The sequence below is a fragment of the Grus americana genome, chromosome 12 (genome assembly GCF_028858705.1).
Source record: "Grus americana isolate bGruAme1 chromosome 12, bGruAme1.mat, whole genome shotgun sequence".
Lineage (NCBI taxonomy): Eukaryota > Metazoa > Chordata > Aves > Gruiformes > Gruidae > Grus > Grus americana.
In genome coordinates, this window is record NC_072863.1 from 12,137,345 (window position 1) to 12,154,115 (window position 16,771).

Consider the following 16,771-nt stretch of genomic DNA (forward strand, 5'->3'; position numbering starts at 1 on the left):
TGGAGGAGGTTTGTACCGAGCAGCATTGTAGGAATGCTTTATACTTTCCCTTCCAGTTGCTTTGTTCTCTTGCCTCCCTGCCATTTCCTTGGAAAAGTTAATTTTCCCTGTGGACTTTCTTTAGATGGAAACATTTCCCCTCAATGGATTTGGTGAGGACAGAAAACATAATTTTGGAACCTGAATGGAAATAATTTGAAGAATTATTTCTTCTTCATGAAGAAAAAATGGGCATGCACTGAGAAATCTTGCACCCCTATACCCATACCTTGGTTCACAGTACATATGAGATATGGCCTAAATTTATGTCAATAGCTTTCCTAAAGCTCCAGCGCTAGCTTCAACTCACTATCTACTTCCTTCTGCAGCAACTGGCACCAGCATAAAGCAAATGTAACATGCTACTAAAGTGTTATGTCTTTGCACCTGCTTTAGGCTGGTGCTAACTGCAGCAGGAGGTGTTGGCTGGTGGCAAATCAGATGTTTCACCTATTGCTTCAATTATAGATAGCTCTGCCTGAGAAAAAGGCAGTGGAGTGAGAGGGACAGCAGCCCAGCACGTGGATGGCTGAGAAAGGATTCATAGCTCCTCTTCACCCTGCACAGGGAACATGCTGTAACCCTCCTCTCTGTCAAGTTTTCCGGGTATCACTCTTAAAAAAAAGTTCTTTTCCTTTCAAAGGTCAGGCTATGGCAAGGACAGATGAGGTTAGCAACACAGCTGACACATGCAAACTCAGTGTGACCAGTGCATGTCCTGGTCTCGCAGCTGCTTCACTCTGTGAGCACCAGCCCCAAGGAATGGTGCCTCCCTTTATGCTCTCAGGTGCTGTGCTGAACATTAATTTTTAAAGAGAAAGCAATAGATTAATTTTCTCAGAAAATATGGTACAAAATGGAAATGTTCTGCTGAGAGAGATTGATTTTTTTTCCTCAATACTCATGATAAAAGATTGTAATAGACTTTGTTCTGGTAAGTGTTGCAGTCCTTATCAGTTTATATTTAGTATTGCTTCATATTAGAAATGACAAGAAAGGTACAGCTAAGCCAAAAATTTATCCTGAATATCTGAGAAGCAGCTGTACTTAGAAAAAGTGTTTTTGCTCATCTTTCCAAACTGGGATAAATCACCTGCTGGATTTGGGATTTCCTGCCAGGTCGAAGTCCTGTTACAACACTGTTTTCAGTCAGGCTGGATTGAAAAGCAGCAAGATTGAAAGAACTAAGCTAAAAGGTTTATCTTAATTATTAAGACTCTAGAGCTGAGCATGGAGAAACCACAGCCTATTGCAACCCTACTACTTCCTCACTGTGTGAGCGTGAGCAAGATACCTTGTTTTATGTGTCCAGGGGCAATGTGAATGAATGCCTCCTCCTGAGGACACTGCGAGATAGCATGGTTACTCTATAAAATCAAAAGGAAAAGTCCGAGGGTGGCCAAAGGGATGGCTGATGTCCTTTTTTGCAACATGTTCTGTGCAGGGGCAGTCTTGTGTGGTGTCAGGGGGACTGATGCAGAGGGCTGAGCTCTCAGTCTTGTGCCTGATTAAGTGCTGAAAACGGGCTGAAATGCAAACAGAGGGAGGTGGGGAAACCTCATGTGTGGGATAAAACAGCACTCCAGAAAATTCCTTTGGGATGTCTGTGGCAGAAGTCTGCAGGCAGGACTCATGGTGCCATGTGCTAGGTAAGGGGGATTACAGACATCAGTTGGGGAGGGATCAGCAGTGGTGAATGAGCAACCCACCAACAGACCTAGAATTTCTTAGTGGGAAAGGACCCAGTGTCACTTCTGTCAGCATGGAGGCCTTTCCCACGGATCTTCTCCAAGGGCTGGCTGTACCCCCTCCCTGCCATTCCTCCCTGCCCCACAGCTCAGCTGCAGGCAGGGTCCCCTCTGGTCTGCATGTTGATGTGGGGAAAGGGATCCCCAAAAATTATTGTGGATGCAAATGGAAGGGCAGAGGTGCAGGGAGACCTGTGGCTTTGAGAGGCATTATCAAGACCAAAAGCATTTAGCATGAATGGAAACAAATTGCTTTCCTTGTCCATCTATCCCCTTCCTTCCTTCCTTCCTTCCTTCCTTCCTTCCTTCCTTCCTTCCTTCCTTGTTTTGTTTTGTTTTGTTTTGTTTTGTTTTGTTTTGTTTTGTTTTGTTTTGTTTTGTTTTGTTTTTTCCAAGCAGTTAAAGGCCAAGGAAATGAAGATTAGACTCACATCCTCTGTGCTGACCACACCTGACCCCTTAGCCCAAGTGTGGTCCCATTGGGACAGTTGAACTGGGAGTGGGATCCTTTCAGGGATTTGTCTGAAAGGTGGTGTTATTCCCAGTGTAGCCTTGTGTGGATTCTCATTGCTCAGAAAAATTCCCTTAGCCCAAATCAGTGCAATCAGCTGCAAAACTTGTCTGAAGTCTCCAGGGGTTGTGAGGGCAGCAGGGCTATGTGAATCCCTTACAGGTGAAGAAATGCTACTGGTGCTCAGAGGAAAACTGCATTTCTCTGCAGTTCTTTGGATCAAAGCTAGGACACATCTGAAGAGGGACAGCAGCTGTACCTGGGAGGTGACAGCCCTTGCAGCTCAGTGAGTGCCCAGATGTCTTCCCTGGGCTCCCCTTCCCTCTCTTCCTCTCTGACTTCTCTCTTTTCCCCTACCCTCAGTTAGAGTTTCATCTTCCTCTTGCTTATTCTTATGTTTTTCTGTCTGTACTTTTGCTCCAATACATGTCTCTCTCTGCTGGAGTATGCCTCCCTTCCCTCTGTTACGTGCACACACACAGGCACCGTGACTGGAGATGCTCCTCTCCAGCAAAGCCCTGAAGAAGACTTGCCCTGTGCTCCATCATTCCCAGCCTGTTGCCAGGCAACACAGCATCACATGGATTTCACTCCCAAGCTCCAAAATAAACTGTATATACAGGAGATTTTCCTCCTGTTCCTCTGTATTGGGTTTGCGTGGCAAGGTTTTGGTAGCGGGGGGGGGCTACAGGGGTGGCTTCTGTGAGAAGCTGCTAGAAGCTTCCCCTGTGTCTGATAGAGCCAATGCCAGCCGGCTCCAAGATGGACCCGCTGCTGGCCAAGGCCAAGCCAATCAGTGCCTCTGTGATAACATATTTAAGAAGGCAAACGAAACAGTTAGAGCTTTTGCAGCTGGAGAGAGGAGTGAGAAGATGTAAGAAACTCTGCAGACACCAAGGGCAGTGAAGAAGGAGGGGGAGGAGGAGCTCCAGGTGCCAGAGCAGAGATCCCCCTGCAGCCCGTGGTGAAGACCATGGTGAGGCAGGCTGTCCCCCTGCAGCCCATGGAGGAAGGATGAGGGGGTGTAGAGATTCCACCTGTAGCCCGTGGAGGACCCCACGCTGGAGCAGGTGGAGGCACCTGAAGGAGGCTGTGATCCCGTGGGAAGCCCACCCTGGAGCAAGTTCCTGGTAGGACCTGTGGATCCATGAAGAGAGGAGCCCACGCCAGGGCAGGTTTGCTGGCAGGACTTGTGACCCTGTGGGGGACCCCACACTGGAGCAGTTTGCTCCTGAAGGTCTGCACCCCATGGAAGAGACCACACTGGAGCAGTTCGTGAAGGACTGTAGCCCGTGGCAGGGACTCGCGTTGGAGCAGTTCGTGAAGAACTGTTTCCTGTGAGAGGGACTCCATGCTGGATCAGGGGAACGATGAGAGGAGTCCTCCCCCTGAGGATGAAGAAGCAGCAGAAACAACATGTGATGAACTGACCGTAACCCCCATTCCCCGACCCCTGTCCCGCTGAGGGGGGAGGAGGTTGAAGCTGGGAGTGAAGTTGAGCCCGGGAAGATGGGAGGGGTGGGGGGAGGTGTTTTGAGTTGATTTTATTTCTCATTCCTCTACTCTGTTTTGCTTGGTAATAAATTAGATGAATTCCCTCTCTAAGTTCGGTCTGTTTTGTTCGTGACGATAATTAGTGAATGATCTCTCCCTGTCCTTATTTCGACCCACAAGCTTTTCGTTACACTTTTTCTCCCCTGTCTAGTGAAGGAGGGGAGTGATAGAGCGGCTCTGGTGGGCACCTGACCCCCAGCCAGGGTCAACCCACCACATCCTCCAAAGAGGGACCTTGTGGACGTGGGACTGGCAGGTCTGAGGGAGTGAGGGGTCTCCAGCAGTAACTGGCTTTGCTGGGCTGCTGCTCTGCCTGGAGCAGGAAAGCTGGGACAGTGGGGTGGTAAAGGCAGAGAGGAGACATGTGTAACTCCTTCTGGGACCAGCCCTGGTTTCCTTGTCCCACCCTGTGCGGCTTGCTCATACTTGACGTCTATCTCCCACGCTAGAGTCACAAGGGATGGACAGCAAGACTTCTGCCAACCTGCAGGACCAGTGCTGTGTTTTCTTTTACACTGGTTCAGATCAAGGCAGTTTATTACCAGTGTAAAAGGGAACACAGAGCCCATCTCAGTTGTTTTCTCTTCCAAGGCAGAGGCATACTTAACACACAACTCCTCCCTTTACCTTCCCATCTGCCAGTTTTGCACCTGGGAAGCCCCACACTGAGTTTTGTTTGAAGGCAGCAGTTCCCTGCAGGCACAGCCGCACGGGCGGCTGGAAGCCAGACACTTGGGAGTGATAGGAAACACTGGCATGATCCTTGTCTCCAACAGGGATTTGTGTAACAGGTGCCCCACCCACAGTCTGCACAGGACTGGCAGTCTGCAGGCTTTAATTTGGTAATCTGCATACTTACACGCGAGTTTTGTTTTCACATCTGCAAAGTGAATGCTAAAATGACTCCAGAAGTGGAGGCATGACCCGAGCTTACTTGTTGTCAGCAGGCTGATGGACTGTCAGACCTATTTCAGGAGCAAGACACGTCTCACTGTCTTCCATCCTATAATGTACAAATTGCATTTCATGACAGACGTATAACACTGCTGAGAGCAAATTTTGGCAAAATTATCACCCTTCTCAGGTTGTAAAAGTCACTCAGCTCTCAGCCACCTGTTTGAGAGCTGTCAGCCAAAGCCCCTTGCAACCACTGCAGTGGTTAAACACCATGGGAAAGCACACATGAATATTATCTCATGTAAAATGCTGAGTTAACGAGGAGTACACATCATGTTCCCAGTGAGAATGTATTGCAAATACCTTGTCCCAAGCAGGAGGAATCCTAGAGGAAGCACACCTTTCCCAAATCAGCATATGCCTTCAGAAAGTACATTTCAGATGTGTCCTCCTGCATTTGCACACTAAAAACTGCACTCAGTATACTGTCTCCATCACAGAAACAAGCCTGTTAGTTGTCTTAGGTGTCCGGTCAAAACTAAGAGAGACCAAATCTGGGAAGTCAGACACCTCCCAACTGGGAAAGGGGCACTTGCACTACCAGTGGGGACCTCTTGATCCCGCACATAATTAAGGTGGTTGTGTTCTGCTCCAGGGAAGCAACTGAGCAGAGTGACTTCCTGGCATGGTGTGACACTGGAAAGCTGTACTCAAGGAAGGCAACAGTGGTGCAAATCTCTTTGGAGGGAACAGTCATTGGGATTGGTGCCACCTGACACCAAGGGAGTTTTTCCACCCAGTTTTGCACTCTCCACATGAATAATAACCCCTTCCCAGTCTCTGTAGCCCAGAACAAAATCGAAGCCTTCCCCAGGACACAGACCTGGCACCTGTCTGTCCTCCCTTACTGAAGTATTTTGTACATCTGATCGCCAGAAGTGTCAACTTTTCATTCTGAGTCAGAACTATGTATTAAAAACCTCTCTGAAATTATCAGTGAGCTGAAATATCCCAGTGACTGAAAGAACCAAAGAGCTAACCTTTGCCCTTTTGACTGCACAAGTCTATCATGTTTGGGGCTGCGAAGCTCTTGCAATGTAGCGTTGCTCTGGCTGCACTTTCCTGTGTTCTTGGTCCCTCACAGAGCTGCCTCCTGGCTCTTGATTTAAACCATCAGCTCGAGGAAAACTTCCCTTTCTTACTGTCTTTTTTCCCCCGTTAATCTCAAATGTCATCTTACAAAGGTCCAGGATTTTTTAATCTTCTGCAAAGAGAATATTCTAATAGTTAAAAAGGAGGCAGGAGTTTTAGAGAACTGAAATTGTGCATTGTAGGCAGGTAATTAAGCTAGTATCTTCCTCAATTTCCCACCTGAAAAATAAAAACAGGAATTTGTGATGAACAAAGGAGTAGGGTCTTGGAAACTCTGAATGCAATTTTATGTTGTCTCTTCCAGCTCAGCTCAGAGTAGAAAGCCCAGACGGGCACCTTGATGTGTGTGACATCAGTGCCCTTTACTGGTGTCGCAGCCTAAGGACTTCATGCATTTGCCTGTCTCTGCAGCTCACACGTCTTTGGATGCTGCCTTCAGCAATGTGCTTACTCAGGCACCTTCTATGTGCTCCCCCATGATGTCATCACTTGACATTGCTCTCCACCCATGACATCACTGGCCATCTTTCCCTGCCATTGTCCAGAATGTGACTCTGCCTGGGTGACCCCTACAAACCCCTCTGCATGGCCTCTCCTGTGCAAGGGGCTCTAGTTGCAAGCAAGCCCCGAGCTGGTGACGCAACCAGCTCCTGCTGAGCAGGAAACGGCGAGAGCCCTAGCTATCTCCAACCACCAGGGCATTGCCTGTGGAGGACACCACCATGAGCTTTGTCATGGGATAAAACACAGATGAGGACTCACTCTCCTATGTGCCTGGGACATGGGAGACCTGGGCTTGACCTCCCTGAGGCTAATGGGGGAATTGCACACACGTGCCCCATGGTATGCAGGACCGATCTCTTTTATCACATTTGCTGTGACCCCTCAGTGCAGGTAGCAGATGCTGCAGGGCTTTGGGAGGAGACAGCTCTAGGTGGCACCTGCTCTGGGAACACATTGTCCCCATGGCCAACAGGGACCAGCAACAGGATTTCTCAGCAACTCCTCCCTCCTGGGTGATGGCATTGAGCCCTGGCCCTCCTCAGAGCAAGGGAGCTGCGGGGACAGAGAGAGAAAGAGGAGCTGAAACCATCCACACCTCCATGTGGTGGTCAGGAGTGGAATTTTTTACCTAGATCCTTGCAGTCCATTTCACTGCTCCTTCCAGCACTTTTGGTTGGATCTCCATGACTCAAACCAGGTGCCTGAGGACTGGAGGAAAGCCAATGTCACTCCAGTCTGCAAAAAGGGCAGGAAGGAGGACTCAGGAAACTACAGGCCGGTCAGCCTCACCTCCATTCCTGGAAAGGTGCTGGAACAGCTCATTCTGGGCAGTCATCTCTAAGCATGTGGAGAAAAGAAGGTTGTCAGGAGTGGTCAGCATGGATTCATCAAGGGGAAAGCATGCCTGACCAATCTGATAGCCTTCTATGATGGCATGACTGGCTGAGTGGATGAGGGGAGAGCAGTAGATGTTTTCTACCTCAACTTCAGCAAGGCTTTTGACACCGTCTCCCATAGCATCCCCATAGGTAAGCTTAGGAAGTGTGGGTTAGATGAGTGGGCAGTGAGGTGGATTGAGAACTGGCTGAATGGTAGGGCTCAGAGGGTTGTGATAAGCGGCGCAGAGTCTAGTTGGAGGCCTGTAGCTAGTGGTGTGCCCCAGGGGTCAGCCCTGGGTCCGGTCTTGTTCAACATATTCATCAATGACCTGGACGAGGGGACAGAGTGTACCCTCAGCAAGTTTGCTGACGATACAAAACTGGGAGGAGTGGCTGCACGCCAGAAGGCTGCGCTGCCATTCAGCGAGACCTGGACAGGCTGGAGAGTTGGGTGGAGAAGAACCAAACGAAATTCAACAACAAAGGCAAGTGTCAGGTCCTGCACCTAGGGAGGAATAAGCCCATGCACCAGTGCAGGTTAGGGGCTGACCTGCTGGGAAGCAGCTCTGCAGAGAAGGTCCTGGGAGTCCTGGTGGGCAAGTTATCCATGAGCCGGCAATGTGCCAAGAAGGCCAATGGTATCCTGGGGTGCATTAAGAAGAGTGTGGCCGGCAGGTTGAGGGAGGTTATCCTCCCCGCCTTCTCTGCCCTGGTGAAGCCACATCTGGAGTACTGTGTCCAGTTCTGGGCTCCCCAGGTCAAGACAGACAGGGAACTACTGGAGAGAGTCCAGCAAAGGGCTACAAGGATGATCAGGGGACTGGAGCATCTCTCGTATGAGGGAAGGCTGAGAGATCTGGGTCTGTTTAGCCTGGAGAAGACTGAGACACGATACTGTCCAACCTGCTCTAGGTGATCCTGTTTTAGCTGGGGAGTTGGACTAGATAATCTCCAGAGGTGTCTTGCAACCTCTACCATTCTGTGATTCTGTGTGAGAAGGGATCTCATCAATGCTTATAAATATCTAAATGGTGGATGCCAAGAGGATGGGGCCAGACTCTTTTCAGTGGTGCCCAGCGACAGAACAAGGGGCAGTGGGCACAAACTGGAACACAGGATGTTCCATCTGAACATGAGGAAAAACTTCTTTACTTTGAGGATGACCGAGCACTGGAACAGGCTGCCCAGAGAGGTTGTGGAATCTCCATCTCTGGAGATACTCAAAACCCGCCTGGATGCGATCCTGTGCAACCTGCTCTAGGTGATTCTGCTTTAGCAGGCGGGTTGGACTCGATGATCTCCAGAGGTTCCTTCCAACCCCTACCATTCTGTGATTATGTGATTCTGTGATTCTTTGATTCAGAAGGAGGCTTCTCTTGTCGTGTAAATGGGAAGGAGCATCCCTAGGAGCAGGAGGTGCTACACCCTCTGAAATGGGGATGTCTCATGAGAGACATGGGCCCAACAGACACACTCTGTGTCAGAGCAGATCTCCATCGTTAACAATAATGAGCAGGGAGGCATTTTTTGGCACTTCTTAACTGTCTGCAGGGGCTGAAGGGCCTTTTCCTTGCCTTGGGCCCTTCACGCTGCCAGTCATAATATGATCGGAAATGCCAGTCCCAAAGGGCATTGCTGCCGCTCCTAACCACCATCGTGAAAATGTGAAGAGAAAATAAACTTGAGGCATTTTATGTGCTAAACCTGAGCAGGCCTTTGCCACAAATCAGGAGTTTGTTTTTAGAGCCCCGAGGTGAGATTTGCGAGCGGGATAAGTCGATGACATGCCACTGCAGTAAGCAGGGCCAGGCAGGCTGACACCACAGAGGGAGCTGGCCGTGATCTTCGTGGCAGTCAGTAGCCAGGGGACATACAGCCATACGTGCATTCATGAGATGACTAAGGCCCTACATCCCTCAACACGCATGCAGCAATGAATTCACGCCTCCTGGGATACCACAGCTCTGCTGTGTGTCAGCCCTAAGGCTGCCCTGCAGACCTGACTCACCTGCCTTCTCCATCACAAGCCTTCTGGTATGGCTGGAGCAGATTGTCCCTGTGCCACAGGCTCAGCATGGTGTCGACTGTTGCCCTGCAGGTTGTCTGTGCATGGCATAAGAAGGTTGTGGCATGGGGAGACTGGCATGCATAGGACTGTTCTTTCATTGTAGATGTGTGTCCTGGTTTCGGCTGGGATCAAGTTAATTTTCTTTCTAGTAGCAGGTATAGTGCTATGTTTTGGGTTTAATATGAGAATAATGTTGATGTTTTTAGTTGTTGCTGGGTAGTTCTTGTGTCTACACTAAGTCAAGGACCTTTCAGCTTCTCACACCCTGCCGGGTGCACAAGAAGCTGGGAGAGCACAGCCAGGACAGCTGACCCAGGCTGGCCAAAGGGATATTGCCTACCATATAACGTCATGCTCTGTATACAACTGGGGAAGCTAGCTGGGAGGCAGAATCGCAGATTGGGAACAGACTGGGCATTGGGTTTTTTTTTTCCACAGGTGGTGAGCAATTGCATTTGTACATCACTTTATTACTATTACTATTACTATGATCTTCCTTTATTATCCTATTAAACTGTCTTTATCTCAACCCATGAGGTTTTTTTCATTCTCCTCCCACTCCCACTGGGGAAGGGGAGGAGTGAGCGAGCAGCTGCATGGTGCTTAGTTACCAGCTTGGGTTAAACCACGACAATGTGGGAGCTAAACCTTCTTAACAACCACAGTTATCACAGCACTTCTGCACTCTTATAATCAAAGGACCTTCACTTGGCTGTACCATTTTTCAAGTGAAGGAAAGCCCAAACTAGACTGTGTCTGCAGCCTCATAAGCTAAAAGACAGGCTGGAATGGAAGCTGATGCATGAACCCATCTCCACTGACAATCTTTTCTCCCTTCCCTCCACACTTTCCGTGATACAGTTAGAGATTTGAGCACAGAGGAGATACACGACTGCATGCAAAACTCTGCTCACCAGTTCAACCATTCACAGTTCCTAAAAATGGTCAACTTCTTACCACTTACTCTGGAGAAGTCTGCACTATCTTGCAAAGTGATGAAGGATCTTTAGCTCAGCAGAGATGAGGAACCCTGTATATACACTGTGTCTTTGGGTTATTTCCTCAGGAATTTATAACATCTAGCATATGGTATGTCCAAGCAGGGGGGCTCCTGGGTTTATACATTGGGAGTGATTTGTGAGTTAGAGGACACAGAGTTGCTGAAATGACAGTCCCAGCTGTCCAAGCAGTTGCTGGTAGCTGTCAGCCCCACCAGTACATGGGGATGGTGACTTGTGCTCTTCTCTTGCCAATGCCTGAGGGTGATTAGGTGGCCCCGTAATTGCTGATGGAGCATTTGTCCTGCACGATAGCTTGAGGGAAAAACCTTTCCTCCTGGAACCTAGAGCTGGAATTGCAAAGGCTTTCTGGCTTGGTGAGTTCAGTTCTGGACATAGCTGCAGCAGGAGACAGAAGCTGTGTGCTACACCAGATGGGAAAGCTTCCCTTGCCTCTGCCCTTCTCTATTGCCACCTCATGAGGTACACTTCACTTACGTTCAGGGTGTTTTCCACCTTCCACACAGGAATGCTGGCTTTAAGCCTGAATATTTTCTCCCTTCCAGTAGGACATTTTATTAAACTTCTGGTTTAGTGCCTGGTTTGTTTTACTCTCTTTCTTCTCTCTTTCTCTTTCTCCTCTCCTGTCCTTTTTCTGCTTTAGAAGAACAACCATTTTCTGCTGGGAGTTGTTGGCTTGACAGAAGAGCCAGACATCCTGCCAGTGGGAAGAGAGGACAAGGAAGAGTTTCCACCTTGATGGCAAGCCCTTGGCAGCAATTATGTGATAATAGTGATGGCACAGGAAAGAGCTCCTTGTTCCCTCCTGCTGCAAGAGGGACACATGACACCTCCTCAGGGCAGGAGGTGACGCAGCTAAGTGGTACTAGTGGACCTGTATTTTGGATGCTCTCTAGTGCTAGTTCTAATTATGGTATTTTCTAATGTTGGATTCATTCCATTGAAATATCTACCCAGAATCCATTGCTGAATGAATCTGCATGCTTGTAGAGGAGGTCTTAAGCGTACTTTGGTGCTGACAAAGCCCAGCCTCCCTCTCTTTCCCTGTTTTTGCTAAAAGGTAGAGACAATATGATTCACTGCTTTACTCATGCAAACCCCTCAGGACAGCACTGATCCTTCTTTCCCATGCTATGAACCCAAAGATGGAGGTAGCACATAGATGAAGACCCAGCAAATGCTCAGCTGTTAGACATTGTGGAGAAAAAAAAAAAGGAAAAAAGGGAAAAACAAAAAAAAAGGAAAAAAAGGAAAAAAGGAAAAAAGGCTTAAGGTGGCTGTAGACCATAAGCCATGATATGTAGAGGCTTTTGGCACAACACTGTCACACTGACTGCAACTTAGAGTCAGTGGTGGCCACAGGATAAGAAGGGAGGTCAGGGTGTGGAGTTTGCAGCAGAGCAACAGGTAAGAGAGGAGTGAAAATAAATGATTTAATACTGGAGGACAGCAAATGGCCACAAACGCAATCCTTCGTGGCCTCTTCAGGGTGATTACAGCCATGGCATGTCATCTCCAGCAGCCTCTCACAGCTCTTTTCAGACTCAGAATATGAACTTTAGAAAAACCCATTGCTAGGCTTACAGTGGAGAGCAGACAGCCACCCAGCAGGGGATGGAGACCCAGCATTTGGGATTCTGGGAGGGGTTCAAGGATGCCCATCTTCCAGAGGGCAAGAAACAAACACCTCAGTGAGCATCATCACGTATCAATGTGCATCAGCCTTAATGAAACTCAGCAGAAATGGGTGACTAATTCCAAAGCAGTCCTTTATTCATAAACATGGCTTCGGGTAGATTATTCAAGAGCACACAACAGCTTCTTTGAATGCATTCACTGCTAAGCAATCGGCTTTCCACAGTTTCCCGTTGTGGCTGAGTGGCCAGATAATTCATGTGACACGGTTTCTGCTCCCAACTGGGTGAACTTGCAAGCACAAATGTCACCATTTGTGAGCATAATTTTCCCTCTTCATGTATACCTCTGACATTTGCTTTCCACTTACCTTTTTGCCAGTAACATGCAATCATAGCTGGTGAGAGAGAGCAATGCTAAGGGGCCAGAAAAGGGAGGAGAGAAAGGGCCCAGGAAGGGCCCAGAGCCTTGGCAGAGACAAATGGTTCTCATGTCCCCAAGAGCTCCTCCCTGGTACCCAGCAGCTTAATTCAGAACAAGTGCTTGAGAAACACACTGCTGTCGGGAGACCTGTGCGCTGGCAGCAGTGGATGAGGTAAATACCGAACCTGTACAATAGCTGGCGCCAGAGAGGTACTGGGGCAGCTCATCCCAGGCTTAGGGCTTCCAGTGATATATGCGCATATGGGGAGATCTCACAGGACCCTGGCATATCTGTGCCATGGCTGGCTGTGCCCTGCACTGTGGAGCCAGGCACACCAGGTGAGGCACAAGTGACCACACAGGAGACAAACTGCCTTGTGGAAATGGTGGGACCAGCCGCTTTTCAAGTTGGGAAAAAGCACAGCCCAGATCTGCTGGGCTGGTTTCTCTTCTTCAGCAGGCACACAGGGAGACCCTGTTGCTTTGGCCCATCTCCCCATAGCCCTTTAGCAAAGGTGAACCTCTCAGCCACAGGAATCAGGGAACCACAAGCTTCTGGGGGAGTTGACAAAGCGTGTATTGCTCATGACACCAGGGCATGTTGAAGCTAGGGCACATCCTGAGGGCATACACCCTCGGCACCGCAGTCAGCCCAGTGCTGAGAGCCTAGGCGGACAGGCAGCAGTTGCTTTGGGCTACGATGCAGCTGAATAGCACCAGCTACAGCTGGATGTCATGGTCGAGTCCCTGCATCTGTGGGAGGCCACAGTGAATGGTCTGCAGTGAAAGCCTGTGGGTAGCGTGCTGCATCCCAGCCCCTGGCTCTGTATGCAAAGACATATTTGCGGGCATGTGACAAGTGCCACTTATCTGCTTTGGCCTGAGAGAAAACACAGTGGCAAATCACTGCTCTGAGCTTAACTCATGGAGGTCTGGAGGAGCAGGGGTGGTGTGGGCTCTAAACCAAGCAGAGATCATTTTCCACCAACCTCAGCAGCAGCAGATTTTTCCCCTCCTGTTCTAGCACAGCCTCATCGTAGATGCAAAACCTTCCTGGAGCCCTCCTTTTCTCCACAAGCCTCGCATGCTGGCTAGCCCCAGGACCTCCCTGCTGTGACAGGAGCTTCAGGGGAGATGGACTGAGCTGTGACACTAGGACAGTGCATCACACAACCCAGCTTTTCCTTGTTTTAATGTCTCTGCATCACCACAGCTCAGCCTGGCCTGCATCAGGGAAGCTCTTCAAAATGGTCACTCTCCATCTCCCTTTTTGGGAAAAGGAGATGCAGAGTACATGATCTGTGGTGTGCCTCTGATGAGGAAACCACAAAGAGCCATGCCAAGTGCGAGGGAAAGAAGCATTATGAACCCCAGAGCCAAGGATTTGCCCAGTTGGGGCTGGGGCAGATCTCCCTGTAGGGAAGGGCAGGACGAGGGTGCTGCCTGGCGGCCACTGTGCATTGCCCCATGCCTCTTCAGAGGCATTTTGGACCTCGTCCTGTCCAGCTGCAGTGACACATCTGCTCTGCCCTCTTGGCCCAGAGGGCTTTGGAGACCATCTACGCACAGGTGTCAGCCAGCACCAGGGGAGGGGAGACTTACCTGCTCAGAGGATCTGCTCTGAGCTGCCAGGCAGCTACAGAGGAGACAAGATCCGTGATGGTCCTGGTGTGAGAGGTAGGACATTTCCTCCTTGAGCCATGGCTTCTGCTCTGCATTCAAAGTGCTGCTGGATCTCTTCTTTTTCCTAGGAAAAATCCTCCATGGAAATACATTACTGCATGCCTGATGCAGGGATGTAGAGCTCCTTAATTATATTACTTTTTTAAGATAAAAATCAGAAACTGATGCAAAGGAGATTGTGGCTGTGAAGATTTCAATGGCTGTTATGATTTCAGCAGGCAAAGCCACAGTACCAGAAGCTGATCCTCAGCAGTATTTCTGGAAGTTCAGGCCCCCTTTTCCCACAAACTGTATTGTACCCATAACACAGCACCATCCAGGGAAAGCTGAGCTTCCCAGCTGAGCTGGGATTCCCTGGCCTGGGGAAGTCTCCAGTCTCACCAGAGGCTTCAGATCTTCCACAGTGCACCAGGAGGAGGCCACCAGGCCACTCTGCCCCATAGCATGGAGAGAGTCTCAGGAAATCACCTTCTTTTTTATCTCTGTGGCTGAAGGAAACAACTCAGCCTTTGCTGATCACACTATTTCAGGAAACCACAGCACCCATCAGAGTTTGCAGCTGAGCCACTCTTGTCTAGGCGCATCCCCCCACTTGCCAAAATGCCATCACCTTTCCCATCCTCTCCCCTGCTCCCATCTCACTGGGAAAAAAAGGGAAAAAATCCCCTCTGCAAGCCAGCAGGGGTTAATGTTTTCAGCCATGACGTCAGGATCCCAATTCGTCTGGAGAGTCCCCCTCCCCATCCACAGACTCCCTCTCTCCTCCCCTCCTCTTGTGACTTTGCAATGAGCAGCAAAACTCCACAGGAGCTGCGGCAACAGCACTAGGGAGACATCCAGTCCTCCCTCGGAGAGCAGCTCTTTCCACAGACAGGGATTTATTTATTTCTACACATGCATATATGTATTTATTTATTTACTGGGTTGCATTTGTTTTTCCTTTTTTTAACCCTTTTAGAAAAGCCCCAAACCTTTTAAGTGATGAGCCTGAGATTTTCCTAAAATAAAATAACTGCACAGTGGGGTTGGATTGCTTCCTCTTCCCCCTTGGAAAATAAAGAGGGAAGGGGGAGCAAGTAGGTAAAATCCAGAATAAAATCATATTGCTAGATAACTCACACCTCCCCCCTCTCACACACACACACACACACACACACACACTCTCTTTCTCCTCCTCCTCTTCTCTGAAGGTGGGTAGCAGGAGCCATGCAACATCTGCAGAACCGGATGGCAGAAGAGCAGGAGGAAAAATAATCCAAGTGGAGTGCTCAGGGGACACTGAGTTCTTTTTTTCTTTTTCTTTTTTTATTTTTTCTGCTTCTCCTTCTTCTGCATACCTGTGAGATTCAATCTCACATTTTGCTGAGCCCATTTTGGGGCATTTTATTTTTCTTTCTCTTGGGATTTTCTCCATTGCCAGAGGATGTCTCTTGTTGAGAGGATGCTGAAAGGAAGAAGAAACGAATTCTTTGACTGGCACTGAAGGGGGGGGGGGATATTTTTCCCCCACATTTTTTAGGTTTTTCGTTATTCTTTTTCTCTAGAAAATCATTAACTGGGGGGGGTTGGTTTCTTTTTCCCTCCCCCCCTTTTTTTGGAGAGGGATTTCAGAAGATCCATCCTTCTTTCCCCTCCCCTCCAAAGATTTTTTTTCATCCTTCGTCTTTGTGGAAATGTGGACATTTCAGGCAGACAGATTGAGTGGAATTGTCTCTGCTTTAGCAGCTCTTTGTCTCGCCTGCTGTGCGCAAAGGTAAGGATTGCCATCCCAGGCTGCAGGGACAGGGGGGCTGATACAGGATTTGTTTGTTTTGTTGGGGTTTTCTCCATTGATCTGTATGTGGGAAAGGGGAGGGGGTTCTTTCCCCAAATTGCTTCCCCTGCTGCCTGCTGTTGTTATTTCCCAGTCAGTGTCATTTTAGGGGGAGGAGGGATGCTCATACATGAGATGTGGAGCAGGCTCTGCAGACGGAGCCCACCTCGCAGCCCACTTGCAGCGAGTCGTTCGTGTCGTGTGTCCCTCCCCCCCTTCTCCCCCCCGTACACGACCTGGGGGAAAATGACAAAATGAAGCGTTTTTCTGGGAAACATGGTGTCCGTAGGAGCCGATGGAGTGCATGGCACCGAGCTGTGTGCATATGCACCCCGGCACAGGGCTGCCTTGGCCATGCCTGTGTCTGCACACACACAGTACACATGCAGCCACATTCACATCCAAGTGTGCTGTGCCTGTACCAAAGCCCTGGCTCTGCGGTGTACGGGAGGCAATGCCTCTGTCTGTGCCTCCATGCAGATTTATGGCATGCAACATAATCATCTGTGGTTGCGATCCGTTCAGATACATCCCTGCATGTGCGCATTCATCCATGCCCGTTTGGGTGCACATACATGTGTATCACAACACACCTACAGAGCACAGCACGCTTTACCTGCTCTGCATGGAGCCATGTAAATGTTTGCACGAATACCCTGCATACTCAAGCTGCAGCTACTCCTGGTATATACGTTGAGCACTCTGAGTGATTTAAACAACCAGAAATGCAGGCACCCATCCAGCCTGGACAAGGTGTACAGAGCACACCTGTTTGCTCCAACACAGGTGTTTATCCACTGCCTTCACACACAGGAGTAGCACTGCCTACTCCTCCTCATCCTCCCTT

At 49.3% G+C, this 16,771-nt stretch overlaps 1 protein-coding gene across 2 annotated transcripts in view; it reads left to right on the forward strand.

The window, feature by feature from the left end:
• Window positions 1–14,919: 14,919 nt before the first annotated feature.
• Window positions 14,920–16,771, forward strand: part of GABRQ (gamma-aminobutyric acid type A receptor subunit theta) — a 77,529-nt gene continuing 75,677 nt past the window's right edge. The window contains exon 1 of one of the 2 annotated variants that reach the window (XM_054839325.1): window positions 14,920–15,864. In XM_054839325.1, the coding sequence (XP_054695300.1) occupies window positions 15,785–15,864 (80 nt within the window). In that variant the 5' untranslated portion in view covers window positions 14,920–15,784. The remainder of the gene's footprint in view (window positions 15,865–16,771) is intronic. The other variant, XM_054839324.1, reaches the window with a different exon arrangement.